The sequence below is a fragment of the Phascolarctos cinereus genome, unplaced genomic scaffold, assembly GCF_003287225.1.
Source record: "Phascolarctos cinereus isolate Bilbo 61053 unplaced genomic scaffold, phaCin_HiC Scaffold_5;HRSCAF=322, whole genome shotgun sequence".
NCBI lineage: Eukaryota > Metazoa > Chordata > Mammalia > Diprotodontia > Phascolarctidae > Phascolarctos > Phascolarctos cinereus.
The window spans coordinates 255,133,356-255,155,255 of NW_027555958.1; the positions used below are offsets into that span (position 1 = coordinate 255,133,356).

General features: G+C 36.7%; 1 protein-coding gene across 1 annotated transcript in view; it reads left to right on the forward strand.

The window, feature by feature from the left end:
* Positions 1–21,900, forward strand: part of STX8 (syntaxin 8) — a 268,178-nt gene that overhangs the window by 165,015 nt on the left and 81,263 nt on the right. Inside the window, exon 7 of the mRNA XM_020966557.2 lies at positions 2,685–2,786. Within this exon, the coding sequence (XP_020822216.1) occupies positions 2,685–2,786 (102 nt within the window). The remainder of the gene's footprint in view (positions 1–2,684; positions 2,787–21,900) is intronic.

The window sequence follows — 21,900 nt, forward strand, 5'->3', positions numbered from 1 at the left end:
GAAGAAAACCAAATTACCAGTATCAAAAATGAAAATGGTTAATGGACCACCATGAAATTAAGGCAATTATTTGGGGCTATTTTACCCAGTTATATGCCAATAAGCCTATTACTTTGTCTTTTTTTTTTTAGTCTATCAACTCTAGTTTTAGGTCTCATAATTTTAAAATTTCCATATGCTCTTCTATTATTTGTTCTCTGTCTTTTTTTTTTACTCTTATTAATTCATTCATCCATTTGGTGTATCTGAAGGTGGCATCCCTTGTTTTGTTTTCCATTTTCATTCTTGCAATACTTTACAGCTATTTCATTGTTTTAGGCTTTTTTTTGCCTTAATTTACCTTTATTTTTTACAAAATATAACCAAGACAATAGGTGCCTCACCAAAAAAAAAAAATTTTAAAAAGTAATGTATAGAGATCAAGTTTGAAGGGTGGGGTTAGGGAGGGGAGAAGAAGGGAAGGATGATGGGAAGGAGGACCTTGAACTGCCTGTGGTCCCCTCTCCTGACATGGGGGAATGGGTGTGTGTGGGAGTAGTCTAGGAATTAAAAAAAAATTTTAGTTTATGGAATAAAATAAGCAATTCCATAACATAGTATAATAAAAAAAATTCCATATGAAAATGCAAATCTGTTTTGTACAATTTGCTATTCTTTTAAAATATATAATAAAATTATGTAAATTTCTTTTTTTCCCCCTTTTTTTCCTTCCTTCTCCACATTCTCCCCCTTTTCCCTGCTGCCCTAGAGATGGCTGTGTATATATGCGTGTATATATATATATATATATATATATTTGTGTGTGTGTGTGTGTGTGTGTGTACACATAGAATTATTTTATACATACTTCTGTTTCTCAGTTCTTTATCTAGATACAGATAGTGTCCTTCATATGGCCTTTATAGTTAATTTGGGTATTTATAATAGTTAAAACAGTCTCTAAAAGTCATTCTTTTTTTTATTATTATAATTATTTTTTGGCTAGGCAGTGGGGTTAAGTGACTTGCCCAGGGTCACACAGCTAGTAAGTGTCAGGTATCTGAGTCCGGATTTGAACTCAAGTCCTCCTGACTCCAGGGCTGGTGCTCTATCCACTGCATCACCTAGCTGCCCCTCTAAAAGTCATTCTTAAAACAATGTGCTCTAACTGTGTGCAGTGTTCTCTTGGTTCTGCTCGTTTTGCTCTTCATTATTTCATGAAAGTTTTTCCATGTTTTTCTAAGGTCATTGAGCTCATCATTTCTTATAGCATAGTACTATTCCATCACAATCATATACCACAACTTGTTCAACTATTCCCCAATTGATGAGCATCCTTGCAATTTCTAGTTCTTTGCCACCACAAAGAGAGCTGTTATAAACATTTTAGAACATTTAGGTTCTCTTCCTTTTTCCCTAATCATCTTTGGAAATAGACCTAGTAGAGGAAATTTAATAGCTCTTTGGGCATAATTTCATATTGTTCTCCAAAATGGTTGGATTAGTTCACAATTCCACCAACAATGAATTAGTGTCCTTATTTTTCCGCATCCCCTCTAACATTTGTCACTTTCCCCCTCGGTCATTTTAGCTGATCTGGTAGGTGTAAAATGATTTCCCAAAGGTGTTTTAATTTGCATTTCTCTAATCAATAATGATTTGGATCATGTTTTCATATGGCTATAAGTTGTCTTGAGTTCTTCATTGGAAAACTGCGTGTTCATATCCTTTGACCATTTGTCATTTGGGGAATGACTTGTATTCTTACAGATTTGACATAGTTCTTTATGTATTAGAGATATGAGACCTTTATCTGAGAAACTGTCTATAAAATGTTTCCCCCAATTTTCTGCTTTCCTTCTGATATTGGCTACATTTGTTTTGTTTGTACAAAACCCTTTTAATTTAATGTAATAGAAATTTTCAATTTTATTTTTAACTTTGCTCTCTATCTCTTAATTATTCACCTATCCGTAAGTTCCAAGTTCTTCTAATTTTCTTGTATCTTTATATCTAGGTCACATATCCATTTTGATTTTATCTTGATAAATAATAAATAGGATTTTTAAAAAAGTATTGACACTTTTTTCACTTTGTTGTTTTTTTTTCTTGGCAAATTTTTGTTGTATGGTTGTTTTTCTTTTCTTTGGTATTCACATTGTGTAATTTGAAGACTGTGTGAGAAACTTGGCTACTTTGCAATCTCTCTCTCATTTTAATGGACTCCCTCAGCAAGTGTATACTTTGTTTTGTGTCCTGTTTAATTAAACTGAAGCTTCTATGCATGTCTTCTCTGCATTCCATTTGTAGAGATTTAACTTAATCCAGCCATTGACACCCCGTGCCCCATTGTGTTGAGATTTAAACATTCACTCCCTAATTTCACAGAGAAAATCCTAGAACAAGTATGTATATTTGTCATTCTCATGTGTTTTAAGCTATTTTCCCTTGTCTTTTCAGTTGTTATAAATTTCCTTTTCTTGTCTTTCAGTGGAAAAATTCCTTTGAGTGGGTATCATATATGACCTTGAATACTCCAGAAATCAATTTTGTGTCATGGGAAAGATGTAATATTAGAAAGCAGAAATTGTAGTTATTTTTCTTTTGAGAAGATTTTTGTTACTAGGAAGAACTGCCAAAGAAGTATGATACAAAACAAACCATTACCAGTTATTAATGCTGCATTTTATGTTTTTCCCCTCCAGAGATCATTGATGACCTTGCTAACCTGGTAGAGAACACAGATGAAAGACTTTGTAATCAAACCAGACAAGTGAAAATGGTAGACAAAAAGTCATCATCTTGTGGTAAGAAAGATCTGAGTTACATTTGTATGCTTCTTTAATGGCCTTTTGGGATTTTGAAGAAAGGTATTAAATTTGGTCTGGGACAAGGTGAATTTGAGGGGTACATACAAGTTGTTTTATCCATTAGGCAGTTGGAAATGTGCAACTGGAGCTCAGAGTGATAGAGGTACAGTTGTTTCCCAACGCTGTCAAGAGGTAATAACTTAAGCCATGAGAACAGGTGATATTTCCAATGGATAAAGATTAGAATAATGTCATGGACAGAAACTTGGGACATGACAATACTTAGGTACTGGGATAAGGCAAGAGAAACCAGTGAAGAAGACTGAGATGTAAGTTAGAAGCAGATGGAGAACCAGGAGAGAGAAAAGTCATAGAAGTCAAGGGGAAAAAATATCAATAATTTGAAAGGGAGTGGGTCAAGAACATCAGAAGTTACAGAAAAGTGAAAGATACAGATTACTGGGAATAGTTTATTATATTTTATTGGGAAGTGGCCATGAAAAGAGCAGTTTCAGTAGAGTAGTAGGAACTGAGGGCAGGAAGTATACACTAATATTAATAGAAGCTGTTTTTATTTTACAGTATTTATTTTTCTCTATTAAAATTTATTTCAATGAATCATACAAATACCATCATTTGACAACATCCAATCTCTAACAGGGTTTTAACAAAACAACATAAGTGTGATAGTTTACATTCAACTTTAGTAGTTTTCTGTATATTAAAAGAAAGGCCAAGCATATGCATTATCAGCAAGTACCTTTGTTATCCAAAGATTTCAGTCAAAGTTATTTTCGCTCTTTAAACTTGTTTTCATTTATATAATCATAGCGATTTATCTCTGTTTTTTTTTTGTTGTTGTTCTGCATTGTTCACTCTGCACTATGTTACATAAGACATCAAGTCCCATATAGCTTTGAATTTGTCATATTTGTTATGGCACAGCAATATTTCTCCATATTCCTTCATCACTGTTTGTTCAGTCACTGGACATGGAGTTTTAAGTTTTTTGCTATTACTAATAGTAGTATGATGAGTATTGAACTTTTCTTATATGCAGTCTTCTTGAGTTATTAAACCAGTATGGTATGATCATTAGTTGAAAGGGTATGAACACTTTAGGGACCTGCCCTCCATAATTCCAAATTGTGAAGTACTAATTTAGGATTCCTTACATAATATTTTTTCTTGTTATCACTGATTTTGAACATATTTCAGATGTATTTCTTCTTTTAAAAACCATTCATTTTTTTCCTACCAACTTGTCTATTGAGGAGTGAGTTTTAATCTTCTGTCAATTCCTTATAGAGTAAATAGAGCCTATTGACTGCCAAATGATTAAAGAAATTGTGGTACATGAATATTAAAGCATACTACTGTAAAAGATGACGAATATGATGATTAGAGGGAAGTGAAGGAAGACTTACTGAACTTACTCAGATACTCAAATTGATATGTGACTGTATCAGTGTGGATGATTTCACCAATGATGAAGATCGTAACCCTTCCATGCCTGTCCTTCTTGTGTGACTTTCATTCATGATCTTCCGTAAGTCCACCAGAAAGAGATCCACCCAATCTGCTGGGAACCTTCCTCATTTTCTTTTGACATCATTAGGTTTCTAGTAGAGCACATAAACTTGTCTCTGTGTTCATATACTTATCCATTTTTATTTTTAAATCATGCTTTTAACAATATATCTAATTTTATTAAATATTTAGAATAGCTGTCATGCTTATATATCTTAAATATGAAACTTCTGTCAAAGAAGTTTGCTGCAACAAAACACTTTATTTTTTATATCCCATTAATTTCTGAATATTTTCCCTCTCTCCTTGACCCAGTGGTTCTGCCTTATGTTCTCTTTCTTCTCTGTATCCTCTTGGTGATCTTATTGACTCCCATGGGGTCAGTTATCGCTTTCATATCTTTTCTCCTTACTTCTGCAAACAGACTGGCATTTCATGCATAACAACCTTCCCTCCTCATCTCTTCTTAGAATTCCCGTTTTCATTTACAGCTTGGATCATATGCTACCTACTACCCAAGGACTTTCCTGATTTCCCAAACTGCTCTTAGATGGAGAACCAGGAGAAAGAAAAGTCATGGAAGCCAAGGGAGAAAAATATCAATAATTTGAAAGGGGGTGGGTTTGACAAATTAACACAGAATGTGTGTGTGTGTGTGTGTGTGTGTGTGTGTGTGTGTGTATGTGTGTACATACTTATCTTTGAATATGTTGTTTCCCCCATGAAATATATGTTTCTCACGAGTAGGGACTGTTTAAAACCCCTCCAAATACCTATAAAAAATGGCTCTAAACAAAGAGTAGAGACTGTTTTAATTTTTTTTCCTATCCTCATCTGTAAGTGCTTACTGTAAATTCTTTGAATTGAGAGTTTCATTTTTTACATTTGTAAGCCCACTGTATAGCACCTGGCACTTTAGAGGAGTTGAATAAAATGCCTATTGATTTATTGGTTGAAACAATGTGAGTGTTTTGAGGTATCTGAAGGTAGGGAAGATACCAGAATGGAAACAAACAAGCAAACCTTGGACCTTATTAATTAAAAAACAAAGGAGAAGATGAAAACATCAGTAGCCATCCACCTATATGCATGGCACATAGTTGGTGCTTAATAAAGGCTTCTTTCCTGTCTCTTGCATCCATTTCTATCTTTCTACTCACATTGCCACTATCCTATTTTAAGCCCTCATTATTTTTCACCTGGTTTGACTAGTTCGTTTCCTTAATCTTTAGTAGCTCCTTATTACTTCTGAAATATAATATTTATATATATATATATGATGTAATATAGTATAGTATAATATAATGTAATATAATATAATCTCCTCTTTGGCATTTAAAACCTTTTGTAATTTGGCTCAAGCCTACATTGCCAGTCTTATTTCAAGTTACTGTTCTTTATTCATGCTCTAGTCTTGTCAAAATGGCTTAATAAGGCACTACATGTTGCCATATCTGTGTCTTTTTCCTGGCTCTTCCCTTTGTTTATAATATTTTCTCCCCGCCCCCCCCTTTTATCTTAGAATCTCTATTCCCTTCAAACTTCAGCTCAATCCTTTCTTGATTTCCCCAGTTGCTAGTGAAAGTACTTTGCATGCCTGTATATGTACACAATACTTTTCTTGACAGAATGTAAACTTTGAGGGTAGGACTACTTAACTTTGTCCTAATACTCTTTTTTTCATATTTTAGTAACATTTTCCCCAATTGCATGTAAAAACAATTTTTGACATTCATTTTTTAAAATTTTGAGATCCAAATTCTCTACTTCCTTCCCTCTCCTAACCCCTCCTGGGGAAGGTAAGCAATTTGATATAGATTATATGTGTGTGGTCATGCAAAACATATTTCCATGCTAGTAATGTTGTGAAAGAAAACAGAGCAAAGAAAAACCATGAAAAAAAATAAAGAAATTGAAAACCATTATGCTTTGATTTGCATTCAGATTCCATCAGTTCTTTCTCTGGAGGTGGATAGCATTTTTCATCTTGAATCCTTTGGAATTGTCTTGTATCATTGTATTGGTAAGAATAGCTGTCATACATTATTGCTGTTACTGTATACAGTGATCTCCTGGCTCTGCTCACTTCACTTTGCGTCAGTTCATATAAGTTTTCTGAGGTTTTTGAGAGTGTTCTGCTTGTCATTTCTTATAGCACAATAATATTCCATTAAAATCATATACAACAGCTTGTTCAGTCATTCCTTAATTGAGGGGTATCCCTTCAGTTTCCAGTGTTTTTTTGCTACCACAAAAAAAGTTGCTATAAATATTTTTGTACGTATAAGTCCTTTTCCTTTTTCTTTGATCTCTTTGGGATACAGACCTAGCAGTGGTATTGCTGGGTCAAAGGGTATGCACAGTCTTTGGGCATAGTTTGAAATTGCTTTCCAAAATGGTTGGATCATCTTTTCTTTGGTTTTAAAATAGAGCAGCTTTACCTTGTTTTAAACAAGGTAAATAGGATTTTTTAAAAATAGGATTGAAAATATCAAGATGTCTTTCTTTTGCTATCCGGGTCACTTCTGGCCACCTCCTTCTAACCAATAGTTGGTATGTTCTCAGAGAATACATACTGATTTTTATTTTAATGCTTTTAAATAAAAAATAAGTAGGAAGGTACATCTACTGTGGATTTCAGAGCTCAGTATAAATGAGCAATGCTTTGAATTATCCATATAATTTCTATTAGTAATAATAGTCAAGATTTACAATTTATTTTATAAATTATTAATGGCATTTTTCTGCCTTGCCAGTCAGATGTACATTGTATGTAAATGAACAAGTATTCAATGATTCAGTGGCTGCTTTGACATTTTACCTACAGATCAAAGATGTTCTTATAGTCAGTTCAATCTCAACTTGACCTTTTTACGCATTCCGTTTCTTAGAAAGGTTAAACTTCCTGTTGTCCTGAAAAGAAGGGATTCAAAATCTTTTTTTGCATTTCAAGAATTTGCTTTGGGTGAGGAGGTATCTAAAAGTATATGTATTTTAACCTATATTCTCAGATCTAATTTTTAAAATAATATTTTCTTTTGAATAAAAAATTTCTCAAAGCAATGTGTCAGAATACTTTGAGATGCTGAGAAGCTCTTAAAAGTGTAGAGTAAAGAAATCATAATTTTAAGGGGCAATATTTTATATTTTTGTGGATATAATTTTATTTAAATGTTTTCACTTTTGTTAGCATATAATTTAGTGTAGTAGTTTCTGATACATTTTATTTACTTAATTTACTTTACTTCAATTCTTCATTTCATTTTTGATCTAGGTAATTAGTCTTTTTAACAGAAAACCATGTTTTTGTTAATTATCCTGATAATTCTGGTTACAATAATGTACATGTTTCTGTTGATTTTCAAAATGTATGCTTTTGTGTTTTGTGGGGAGGTAATGCGTTATTGCTGTTTGGTTTTTATAATTGCCCAGTTCATTAGTAGGATCTTTTTGTCTTTTGTTCACATTGATGTTCTAGTTATAAATTTTCCTCTAAAGACTGTTTTATCTTTATCTTACAAGCTTTATGTTATCTTATTGTTTAGCATTCTGTTTAATGAAATCATTTGTTTTTCTGACTTATTCTTTGACCTGCTCATTTACCTAAACTTAGTGTTTCATTGCCCAAGTCTTTTTGTGCAATTCTCATTGCTTTATGTTCAAATATTTAAGTGCTATCTATGTTATGTGTACATGTGCATGTGTGTACACACTTAATATTGTTTTAGTATTGGGCAGCATGTATAGAATTAGGAAGACTTATGTACGTGTTTTGCCTCTTATACATGCTGGCTGTTTGTCCCTGGGCAAGTCACTTAACTACTTACTGGCCCAGCAACTTTCTGAGATTGTTTTGCATAGTAGTTGCTTACCTTCATTGGTAGGAATTTCCTCACAAGAAATTCCCTATGCCATTGAAACAAGAATCATTATCTGTGGTCCTTATACATTTATTTTCTGGGTTTATTTCTCATAATATTATTTTTTGCTATTAAACTTATACAAAATCTTGATCACTACTCTTGCTATTTTGGGTTTAGCTAAAGCACAAGATTTTACTCTGGTCCATCATTTTAATTTTGTATGAATCTTCATTTTCTTATATATAGGAAGTTGCTGGGAGAAGTTTCTCAATTCATTGCTTAACTTGCTTCCATTTTATGAACAGTTAGCATGTTATATTCACCACAGTAATTGACGTTTGGTTTTCCCGTTATCAAATTATATTTTCCTTTAAAAAAAAAGTGTTGATACCTTTTTGATTTTACATAACAGGCATTTCTAGATTTCTGTTCCACTAAATTTAAACTTATCTTTCCCCTCAAATGCTTCCTTTTTTCAGACAGCCCTACCATCCTTCCAGTTTCTCAGGTTTATAACCTTGGTATTTTCCTGGGCTCCTCACTCTTCCTCACCCTATATATCCAATCGGATGCCAAATCTTAATGTTTCTACCTCACCACATATCTCACTTCTGACGCCTTTTCTTCACTCATACCGTTACCACATTCATTTAGACCCTTGTCACATCTCATCTAAATTATTGCCACAGGTTCCTAATTGATACTCCCCCCCCCATCTTTCTCCAGTTGATTCCTTTGTATACACTACTGCCAAATGATTTTCCTTAAGCACAGACTGGACCGTGTGACTTGTCAACTTCAGTGGCTTCCTGTTGCCTCTAGGATAAATACAAATTCCTCTTTTTAGCCTTTATAACCTTATACAACCTGGCCCCAACCTATCTTTTCAGCCTCACTGGACATAACTTTTGTTTCCATACTCTGCAGTCCAGCCAAACTGTCCCCTTTCTCTGTTCTTCATACAGAATACTCCATTTCCTTCTTTGGTGTTTTGTAGGTGCCATCCTCCTTGCCTGGAATGTACTCCCTCCACATAATGGAGTCTCTCTATTACTTTAAAATGAAGCTCAAACACCATCTTTTGTTTTGAAGTCATTCCTGATAGACCCAACTGCTATTTCCCTCCTCCCAAACTACTTAATATATATTTGTATTTATTCACTCCTGTATTTTTGCTGCATGTATTTATGTATGCACCTGTGGTCTCCCCTCCCTCCCATTAGAATATAAGTTCATAGTGAGAAGATTTTTTTTTTAATTCTTTATAATCTGTCCCTAGTGTCTAGCATAGTAGGTGCTTAATAAGTACCTGATTGATCATCTGGCCCAGTCACCTTCCTTCTAGCAGGTATTATAATATTATCTCCATTTTACAAATGAGGTAACTGAAATTGGGAGGTATTCACTATGTGCTCAAAGTCACAAATTTTGTCTAGTACTAAAACTAAAGTCTCTTAATTTCTAGTTTAGTGCTTTTTCCCATATCATCTTCTCATCTTTTTGGTTATATGATGAAAAGTTACATGTGAATGAAAATGGTAATTAACTATATAAAATTGAAATCTTTGGTCTTGATCTTTTCTCACTGTGCAGTGTTGAAGTGAGCCGTTTGTATCAATCATGAACACAAGCAACAATCCACTTTGGGTGTTTAGAAAACTCTTGTTTCACCCTGTCCTGGTACTTCCTTACTAAGGAATGATGCATCAGATGTTAATAAAAAGTGTAACAAAGACCAAGCTTTCTCCTGTAGGCCTGGTGGCATCAGTGTTTAATTAGCATTTGCTGTCTGTGTGCATGCTAATCAGGGAGTATTGAAAGAGCTTCCCAGTTCAATTCTCTACTTTCCCTCTTGCTTGTATTATCACATTCTTCTTGGTAACTGATCTTTAAGAAGGGACCAGTGCCACTTAAGTCCCTTGTTTCTAAAATCACCTAAATCATCAAACTAGAGCAAATCTTTTCATTACAGTTCTTCCTCCCCACCCCCTACCCCTAATACTGCAAAGCATTTTCTCTGATCTCTGCCCTCCAGGCTATTTAGTATCACTTCATATCAGGATGTGATTGAGAGCAGCCGGTATTATAAATATTTTAATCCTGTGGGTGCTTGGTTGATCACTGACATGTTAATCTATCCACCTTTCCAAGCTGTCACCTCTTCCTCCTTCTATCTATCCCTTCCTCACCCTATCTTAATAGTGTCTATGGCTTCTGATCCTTAATTATTTTCAGCCTCACCTTAGCATTCTGTAAATCTCAGTTCCTGCCCTTTCTGGGATGACCTGTTTTTACACTAATGTAGCTTAGCTTCTGGTAGCATTGCTCCATTTGGGAATGAAAGGGGAAGCAGGAACTAGGATGCAAGCTTGCTTTTCTATTTCAGAACACCTAAGCAGTCTTCAAGGTACACCCAAGTTTTGTGTTGTGCTTCTTAAGCTATGTTGAGAGGCATGGTGTTTAACATTAGAGATGTGATTGTCTCTGCTTTACTCCTTGTCATGCCAGAATATTGTGTTCAGTTCTGGGCAGCACCACATCCAAAGTATCATTGTGAAGGGCCTTGAGTTTATATCGTTTGATGGTCAGTGGAAAGAACTGTTACCCTAGAATACAGAAGGCTGAGAAAGGAAATATGATGGCTATCTTCAGGTGTTTTAAGGATTGTCAAGAGAAAGGGAAATTATACTGTTCCTTTTAGCCCAGAGGGTGGAGCTAGGAGCAATAGCAAGAAGAGGAAAAGTTTCAACTTGAGGTAAGAGAAAACTTCATAAAATTAGAATAATAGAGTTGTACAGTTGGCTGTCATAGGAAGTCATGGAGTTCACCCTCACTAAACATCTTCAAGCGGAGGCTGGATGACCCCTTGTGGGTAAGTGTTAGATGGGATTTTTGTTCAAGAACTGATTGTTTAGATTGCCTCTGAAGTTCCTTACAGCTTTTGAGATTCTGTGCTTTTTCTGATAGCCTAAATCTGTATTCTACTTGTTTCAAAAAATTGTGTTTATTAAAACAAAAACCGGGGGCAGCTAGGTGGCACAGGGGATAGAGCACTGGCTCTGGAGTCAGGAGGACCTGAGTTCAAATCCAGCCTCAGACACTTAACTTAGCTGTGTGACCTTGGGCAAGTCACTTAACTCCATTGCCTAGCCAAAAAAAAGAAAATAACATTAAAAAACAAAATCAAAAACAAAAACCTGTGGATCACCTGTACTCATTCTCTCTCATTCCCCAAATCTGATCAGTCACCATGTCCTTTTGGTGCTTCTATCTCTTTCATGTGCTTTTTTTCCCTTTTTTTTTCATTGTCACCAGTAGTTGAAGGTCTTTACCTTATGCCTGTATTTCTACAATAATCATCTAACTGGTTTTTGCCTATTGTGTCTTCTTCTTCCCTGATCTATTCACAGTGGTAGCCAAATTAATCTTAAAAACTACTTTAATCGTGCCATATTCCTATTGTTTCCTAGTAACTTCAGGATAAAGTTCAAAGTCCTGACAATATACCTATTATGACAGATTTATTATTACTGTATAAAAATATTATCACTTTCCCCCAACTATCCTTTTATTTACAAGACACTTTTGCATAATGTCTTGTTTGATCCTCAGAATAATCTTTAAACATAAAAGATATTATTCATATTTAACATGAAGAAACTAAGACTCAGAGAGATAAGGAAAAGAGCCCATGTTTTCTGACTCCTAGTTCATCATTCTTTCTCTTAATTAAAAATATAAAGCAAGAAGAATGCCATAAATAGAATTTTCTGGAGGTTATTGGAACCATGGTCACTATCTAAAAGTGTATCTTCTCAGGGGAAAAGGATCAAAACAAAAAGTTTATCCTGTCAGGTATGAGAAATAAATAATAAAATATTCCATTTTCATGGAATAACAACCTCATTTTATAATTCTTTCAGATTATTAAAAACTTTAATACTATGATACATTTTCACAGCTATGACAAAAATATCAATGAATCAAATTTCAATCACAACATTTCAGTAAGTATATATTAAGTGCCTACTGTGTACTATGTTCTGTGCTAAGCCTTAGGATTGCAAAGAAAGGCAAAAAGCAGTCCCTGCTCTGAAGGAGCTCACAGTCTAATGGGGGAGATAATGTGCAAACAACTATGTAAAAACAAGATATATACAGGATAAATTGGGGGTAATCCTAAAGGAAAAGCCCAAGTATTAAGAGAGATTGGGACTCACTGCCTGTGTGACTCTGGGCATGTCACTTAACCCCAAGTGCCTCATGAGAGAGAGAGAGAGAGAGAGAGAGAGAGAGAGAGAGAGAGAGAGAGAGAGAGAGAGAGAGAGAGAGAGAGATTGGGAAAGGTTTCTTGTAAAGGATGGGATTTTGACCAAATTAAGCCAACAACTGCATAGAGCTTGCCAAACAGAGGTATATACCCTTGTCAAAAGGAATCTGAAATGTGACTTGGCTTTAGAATCATTTAATCCTGAGATCACCACCCCTGATTTGCCAGTTTTTAGTCATATTGTTTAGTGAATTTGCAAGGAACATTTTGCAAGGAAACATTTTTTAATGATAGGAAATTAATAATGTGGAAAATGCTAACTTGTAGCATTATAAAATACTAGCATGCTTTGATTTGCTTAATTGTCTAGATAAAAAATTGTTTCTCCTGTGAGATTCTTTTATGAGATTTTTTTATCCTTTCCTTAATTGGTGATATTGATTTAAGTCAACCAAAACTAGAACATTGATTCTTAAACTTTGCAATGGTTTTGGTACTTTGAATGAGGGAAAAATGATGTTTTCCATCTGGCTTCCCCAACCTTTTCCCCTGAGCCCCACCTCTACCCTTATTTCAAATCTTCCAGTTCTTATAAAAAAAAAAAAAGAAAGAAAGAACTGCTTAAGGCCTGGTTATTTACCTAATAAACTGGCTCTTGTATTGCCTGGGAAATGCTTACATTTTTCAGCCAAGAAATCCTAGTAACAGGCAAACAGAGGTCTAGCAGTCAGGTCTGAAGAAACAACAAAATGAAGGTCAGCTAATATCACCATTATTCTCTTTCCTGGTGGCCATGACAGCAGTGGGGTTTATTTGAAGATCCCAGACTGAGAATCATTGCTTGCATTGTTAGCCTCCCAAGTATTTTAGTCTGTGCCAACAGTTTCGGATATTAATGTATTCTAGAGATCAGTGAATGAAGAATTCCTCTGCACTTTTTTTAATTTTTTTTTCCTTCCATACACTTTGTTTGCAGTGTCTTTGTCTGCCAGACGTTGCTGGGCATTTCTAATGAGAAAGCAAAGAATTGCAGAAGGAAAAAGCAAAGGGGGAGGGAGGGAGAGAATAGGAGAGGAAAATAGGGCGTGTTTAGCACTTTAACAGTAAGGTGAAATTTTTACAAGCTAGTCAGGTGCACAAGGCTCATTCAGGGAGGGCATTGGTGATGCAAATACAGAGTGAAAAGCTCATTTTTTTGGACACGTCCAACTCATTGATTAGCTTCCTTCAACAAAAAGTACTTTTATTTTTGAACACCATTTTCCCTGCAGGACACCCTGCCTCAGCACTGCTTTAGTATTCATCCAACTTCATTACTGCAGCCACCTCTCAGCCCACCCTGGGCAGCTGCTAAAAGGGGGAAAAATTAAAGCAATTCATACTCCTGGTGACTTACTGCTGCAGAATAATTGGTTTCTGTTTGCAAAGAACATTATCACAGCAAAGCCCAGAAAGCAGAAAGGCTTGTCTGAAGAAGGGTTGTTGAGAAAGGAACTTGCTAGTGAACGTATTTATTAAATTGTAACAGAATGTGTAGAAATAGTTTACTAATGGAAAAATCAAGTGCATGAAAAATAATTTACCTATTATTTTGATCAATCTGAGAAGGTATTTTTTTGTAGGTTAAAAATAGAAATTTTCTATTTCAATACTAGGATTTGTACTTAGATTTTTGTATGTGTACTTACATACACATGTATTAACATATTCGTTGATCCCTCATGGAAATGTTAATGAGACTAAACCAGTTAAAGAGTTCCTGTACACAGTGCTGTGCTTTGGGTAAGGGTGGAATGAAATGCAGACCCTCTGAAGGCTTCTCTGACACACAAGAAGTCCCTTTGTTTCCTATTTTATAAACCAGAGGCATGTCTAAAATTGCAGAGAAAGTGAGAGGGGGCTGAAGAGTTAGTGCTGGAGTCTTGGCTTTCTATAGTAAATGGCGAAAAATTATTAGGTGGCTGTTTGCACCTGCATTTGACGGGCAGTGGTATATTTTGAAGTTCTAAAGGAAGGTGCTCTGAAGATGTAAGCAGGATCTGTCTTTCATTTGGACTTAATTAAGAAGCTTGCTGGCTTTGTCTGTAGGGGGCCCATTACGTGCAAGCTTCAACCCCCTCTGAATAGGGGCTCAGCCTGGAAAGTGTATACATGCCATACTGCCTTTGTGTTATGTTGCCAAACTGGAGACAGTAGCAAGTGCAAGCTAGACTTGCCAAAGGTCATCCCTTGTTGTTCATAAATGTGAACTCACATCCCAAATAGAAAGCTAAAGCAATGTACGAACATTTCTTTACAGACTTAGAACTAATGAACTTTTCTATTTGGCGAATATAGTAAACAAAAAAATTGCAGAGGGCTAGAAGAGAGTTTGTCATGTTTTCCAGAGTTTACCTTCTCTGATGATAATCCAGGACCAGCAGTATCCTAGTATGGTAAATATTGGACCTAGATCTGGAAGAGTCTCTTTCACTTGATATATACTGTGTGTGGCATAGCGTGGAAATGTCTTGGAAGCCCATAGAGTGTATCTCTACTCCTTAAAGAATGTAAGCCTGTGCCCCGGAGAAATATGACGGTACTTCTGGGGGTGGATAGGACTACAATTCATCACTGATAGTTCCTTTTTCATATTTAATGTCTGATAACTCAAACAGCTTAGAGTACAACCTAGTCCACGAGACTTACTTTAGAGTCATTCAAAACATAGGAGAACAAAAGATTCAGACACATAGGGAAAACATTCAGGTGACTATTTCTCGGGGGTTTTACTGCAATTCCACAAAGAGGTCGACACCTGGCCCTCTGGTTTTATTTCCTGTCAATACACTCAGCTCTGCAGTCACAGTATTAAGGGAAAATTAGGGGTGGGCTATTTCTGATTCTGTAACATGCCTCAAAATGGGAGTCTGGTGCCTTCATTAGGACTATAGACAGTATCTACTCCCCAGTTGCTCTCTGTCCAGCCTCCCTGCCTGTGCTAACTCTTAGACCAGGAACCATTTAATCCCTGCTAATTCACATAAAATAGGGCAGAGAACAAACACTCTTCGCTTAAGGATCAGAGGTTATTTTTAACACTTCTTGTTCACTAGTGCCTTTCTTGCAAGCTCCCATTGATCCAAGTTCTGGATCTTTCCTGCCTAGGTTTTGGTGCTTGTCTGAACCTATGGCACCTGTCTTTTCCTCTTTGCATTAGCAGTCCTGGAGTCAGCCCTATCTACTCCTGATACGAAACCCACTATGTTATTTAGACCCATAATACTTGTCAAACTGTTCCTGCTTGCTTGAATCCTAAAGTCCTACCTAGTTTCATTCCCATCTCCCCTAGGGCTAGGCCATTGCCTCCTTTGCCTAAAGGGACAGAAGCCATCAACTTTCTTTGGCTTTCTTTCCTTTCCTCTTTGGTATGTTTGTCTTCTTCCTCCATTCCCCCCTCCCCCATCACTTTTTCTCTCTACGTATGTGGTTGTTTTTTTAAACCTTTCTAAATATTCCACAGTACCTAAAAGGCATTCAACACCTGCTGACAAATTTATTCTGCTTTTTTCTTTCATTTTTCTTTTCCTCTCAATCTTTTTCCCTCCTACTCTGCCACTCACTGACCATAACCTGGATAGAAGTTTGTTTAAAAATATTGTTGTATTTATTGAATTGCATTTAACATCCCTTAAAAATCAAGTGGCTTTTAATATTTTTATAACTTATTTTACAAAAACCACATTATAATATTCTAAGCTGCTTTTTAAAAAACTTTTTTGTGACTTTTGTTCCTGCTCCCCTTTCCCCTACCGGAATCAGTGGCTTTAAATAGAATAAATGTTAATCTTTCCTCATAATGACCCAGAGAAATAGAAGTTTCAGGAATTATTAGATGATTGGATGATTTAAAAGGAAATAAATATCTCTTCATCAAACATATTTGGTCTTACATATATCAAATATATATGTTAGTTCTGGGCCTCCAAAGCTGAAAGGGTAGACCTTAACCTTTTGATAATGGTGAGGTTTGTAGTAAGGAGGCTTTTTTTTTCCTGTAAGATTCCCCTTGACACACAGGAATTATGTGGACAATATTAGCATCAATGTTTTAAATGGTTTTGAGGTGACTTTAACTGAAACAGTTATAAATATTATAAATCTTTAGTTCCTTCTAATGAGTTGTTCTTGTAAAAAAGGAATGAAACAGAACTAAAATCTATTCTACTATAGATTAGTTTCCTCAGGAATGTTAGCAAATTGAGTTGGTATACAATGGGAAAAGTAGCTAAGAAGCTAACAGACCCATCATTAGCCATCCTTTCCCTCTTCAGATGCCCTGTCCATTCCCCTGCACACAATGTAGGACTAAGGCCTTAAACAAGGGATCCAAGAGAACCGTGGACAAGAAACATAAAATGGTGTGGGATAAATTTCTTTAGCATAAATAGCTGTCTCCAAGGGTGACTGGTGTGAATGGATTCCTGCTGTGTGGGTCTCTGTGCCTACACAGGAGATCTATGGCTTTAAGGGCCCTTGGTCCCACCCCCTGGGCTGTGTAAGTTCTGAGGCTCCCCTGCCAGGCTTGGTGAGCAATCCCCCTGTGGGCCTCCTCTTTCCTTTCAAGCTGTGAGTAGTAAGGAGCTCAGTGACAGCTCCTCTTTCATTTCCCTTTGCAAATCCCAGTGCTGCTTCTGGGGCTTTCAAAGGGAAAGCATAAGACATTCTACTTGTTCTGTCCAGCAGGACAGGACCTAAGGTCATTCAAGCAGTAAGCCTGGGGAAGGCCTTCTCTTTTGCATTGACATGTAATGGAAACTCCCTGGAATGACAAGGGAACCCCAAATTGCTACTTCTCCCATCCTCAGTATCACCCACCAACTCAGGAACCCTGATCTGGGGCTTTATTATCTTTGGAACATGTGGCCTGTCACATAATTCTTTCTTCCTTGTTCTAGTTATAGTCTCTAAGTGGTTGGGTGTATTTGAGCTGTTACTGCCAAGATTGTTGACATTTTGTTTGCTGCTCTTAATCTTCATCTGTTCATATCTCTTCCCCTTAGGGAAATGTAGAAAATAAACTTACCCCAGAGTTTTCTGAAGCTCCCTACCTCTTCGACCATCCTAGCCCCCAATAAAATAAAGACACTAAAAATAAGCACTTATAGTGCGTTGGCAAGGTTCAGTTCTTGATAGGTATGAACTTCATAGGGTGAACCTTTAGCAGTAGCTTGTATTTCCATTAATCATCTGTTTGATATAGAAGTATAATGGTTGGCACATCCTTAGCATTATAAAATCTAGAACCCACTGCATAGGCTTGTATCAGTGCTGAGTGATATCTGTACCTGAGCAAGGTTCTGAGTACTTATTGAGTACTTTTGGACTTGTTTTGTAAGCCTTAGAGTTCTCATTAGATAAATATGAAATAGATATTGCATTTGAAAATACTTATTTCCACAGTCATTTGTAAATCCTTGTGTTCTACAAAGAATGACTCATCATTTCAAATAGTCTTATAATATAACATCTTTGAGGAATATAAAATAGGACTTGAAAGGAAAATTTAAATGAATTAGATTATTTTATCTTAAAAAATAAAAGCCAAAAGGATGCCCAGTGTAAAACATATGTAAGGGAAGATGATTATCAGTAGTTCAAGCTTTAAGAGCTGCTGGTATTGAAATGTAAAAGGTGTATGATGGGTATCAGAAAGGACTTCTGGTCCACAAGAATATTTATGATAGAATCACTAGCCTAATCCTCTCATTGTAGAGACACAGAAACAGAAGCACAGATTTGGCCAAGGTTACACAGGTAATAAGTTGCAGAGGTGAGCCATGAACTTAAGTCCTATTACTGGAAAGCCAATGCTTATCCTTTAGATTAGATAATAGGAGGGCCCATTATTTGGAGAGGGGAAAGAGACAACTCTGGTGAAAGGGAGCAAGTTGCAAGAGCTTCTGAAACAAATAAAATGCAACTTAGGAGGAAAGAAATATTGCGAAAACGTGTATGTGGTCAGATGTGAAGGGCTTAGAGGAAAAGGAGAAATAGGAGTAACGCAGGAACTGCAGCCATTCAAGGAACTGGAGAGAAAGACCCTGAACTATGTATGGTCATTCAGGGTGGGGTCAAAAGTCTTACTGCCTGGTACTAAAAGGGAGCCTTGTAACATAAAGGACTTGGACTAGGTAGACTCTAAGGTCGAAAAGACCTAGGAACAGAGGAAATACAGTGGTAATAGTAATAACAATAATTGACATTTATGTATGCTGTAATACTCTATAGATCCCTGTGAGATAGTTGCTGCTATTATTTTCACTTTACAAATAACTAAACAAGGTTGGCAAAGTTGAGTGACTTGACCAGAACATATAGTATTTGAGCACAAGTCTCTCTTGGCCCCCAGTCCAGCAGTTTTTTCTGTTATGTTATTTTAAGGCATTGGTTAAAGATTCAATTCATTGAGCATTTATTAGATATGTGGGGGGAACTGGTAATAAAGAAAAGAAGGAAGAAAAAAAGAAATTTGGTATGTTTTTTCTAGCATTTCACTTTTAAGTTTTTAAACAAAAACAAACCAAAAAAAAAAAAGGCAGAACTATATGGTAGCAATAAATGAAGGCAGGCAGGAAAAAAAGTACAGGTTTTAAAGATACATTCTTCATAAGGATTAGCTATGTAGGGGAGATAAATAGCTACCAGACTATTTAATGAGTATGCTCTTTATAAATTAGTTATAGAATGATAAATTCTAATTAAGAGGAAATATAGGGACTATGTATTTTTTGAGACTGTACATCTCCCACAAACTTAACAGAGTGTTTTATTAATGTTTGCTGAGTGAATTAATGAAGGCTGTATACATCTTCACTGTGATCCAAAGACTTGGTAAGTAGCAGAAGATTCAATGTAAGCATTTAGAAAAATGAACATAAATAACCTATTGTTTTAAAGTCCAGAATAAATGTTCTAGAACTTAAAAAAAACTTTGTCATTTTCTAATTAAGTAGGCTAAGATTAAAAGTTTAGGTTACTTTACTTCTGTCTATTAGGGCAGCTGGGGTGTAGAATATGTTTAGGGAAGACTAGTACCTCTAGTGTAAAGGCTGCTGAGCCCTTTTGAGGGCTGTTGTCCACCTTTGTTGTCTGTCTGATCCACCTAACTCTCACCTGTGGCTCCAAGAAACTGTAGCATGTGCAGTGGCCACACCCTGGTAAACCGTTTCAGCAGATGGGCTGGGTAACAAATAGGTGCAGGGTAACCAAGGGGTCTCAAACCTATTAGTGAGTTATCAGGGGAGGGGGGGGTTGTCCCAAGCGTGTGAAGATTTCCCCTGGTGGAATGGAGAGATGAGAACAATTTGTTCCAATGGCCATGAAGGCAGCTGAAGTAGGCACTGTAGAGTGCTTAGAGCTTGGTTAAACATCAAAGATGCCAAGGTCATCCACTGCATCTTGACCCATCACCCCAATCGGCTTGATTCTGTCCAGCCATTGGACTGTGATGACTGTGGAGGAGAGAGTGAGGCTGACAACTTTGTGCAACTCTGCCTCACTTAAATCCAATTTACACACAAATAAAAGACATCACCTATACAATTTTACCATTTTTACCTATCTCAAAATACTGTGGTGACTGGCAAGTGACGAAGCAGCAGATGGGGATACACTAAGAACTGTAGTCACAATCCTGCACACAGGTAGCCCAGGCCATAGGGTCATCTCACTGGAAGCAGCAGTGGGATTTGGCAGCCACCTGGGTGTCTGGGCAGCCTTTTAAGGATTGCACTGCTCATCTCCTGGTGCGAGGAAGAGGCTAGAAAAGTGCCATAAAAATTGTATGCTTACCTAACCCTGGCCTGATAACCACGGCAGGCAGGGATCTCATCCTGCAGTTGAAATATAAAAAAAGGTACAAAAATGTCTGCAAAGATGATTCCATTCACCATCAGCAAGTATTGCATCCAAATAGCAGCCCTGAGTGAAACAAGGTTAGAAAATGAAGGCCAGCTTACTGAAGTTGGAGCTGGATACATGTTTTTCTGGAGTGGCTGCAATGAAGGGGAGTGCTGTGAAGCTGTTGTAGGTTTGGCAATCAAAACTAATCTAGTCAACAAGCTTGTATGCCTACCAAAAGTGAAAACAAAATCATGACAATGCAATTGCCACTTGTAAGAAAATGTCGTGCCACCATTATCAGTGCCTGTGCTCCTACCTTGACAAACCATGATGAGGTCAAAGAAAATTTTTATGAAGACCTGGAAACCCTTATTGTCAATGTGCCAAAGGAGGACGAGCTTATAATTCTGGGTGACTTTGATGCTAGAGTGGTGCTAAAGTAGGCTCAGACTACCAGACTTGGCAGGGAGTCCTAGGGAGGAATGGAGTTGGAAACATCAACAGCAGTGGTCACTTACTACTGAAGACTTGTATGTCTCATGACCTTCTCATCACCAACACTGTCTTCCATTTACCTAAACACAATAAAACTTAATGGATGCACCCTTGCAGCGGACATTGGCATTTAATAGACTATATGATTGTGAGGAGAAGAGACAGACAGGATGTGAGAGTGATGAAGGCATTATGTGGTGCAGAGTGCTGGACTAATTGTGGACTTATCCTTTCCAACCTAAATATTCAAATTCAACAAAAGCTGCATCCCTAAGGCAAAATGACTGCCAGAAGAATTAATGTCAACAGATTAGAGCTCTTTCCTGAGAGGGAACAGTTTGTTGCCAACTTGGAGGGAAAGTTGAGCCAACACACAGTTAGCAACAGTGGAGCAGAAAAGGAGTGGGTCGTTTTCAGTGATTTGGTGTATAGCACTACATTTGCTCATCTGGGTCAGAACACTCACAGACATCAAGACTGATTTGATGAAAATGATGGAGAAATTCAGAAGCCGATAAATAAAAAATGAGAACTCCACAGGGTTTACCAGCAGGATAGCTGATCCATCTCTAAGAAGACAGCATTTAATTCCATCAGAAGTAAAGTACAAGCAAAGCTTGGAGAGATGCAGGATTCTTGGCTTAGTAAGAAGGCAGATGAAATTCAGTTTTATGCTGATAGTAACCATCCAAAGGGCTTGTATGATGCCCTGAAGGCTATTTATGGGCCAAAGACCTATGGTGCATCTCAACTACTCATTGCTGATAGAGCCACATTGATTTGTGATAAGGACATGAACCTAGAGAGATGGGCTGAACATGTCCATAGTGTTCTCAACAGACCTTCATCAGTCAATGCTGAAGCCATTGACTGTTTACCTCAGGTTGAAGTCAGTCCCTCCCTAGCTGAAGTTTCAACTGAAGAAGAGGTTTTGAATGCCATCAAACTCCATTTGTGTGGCAAAGAGCTGGTGCTGATTTTATTCCAGCTGAGATTTACAAGGTAGGGGGTCCATTGCTCATATAAAAGCTGACTGAAATTTTCCAGGTTATATGGCAAGAGGAGGTTA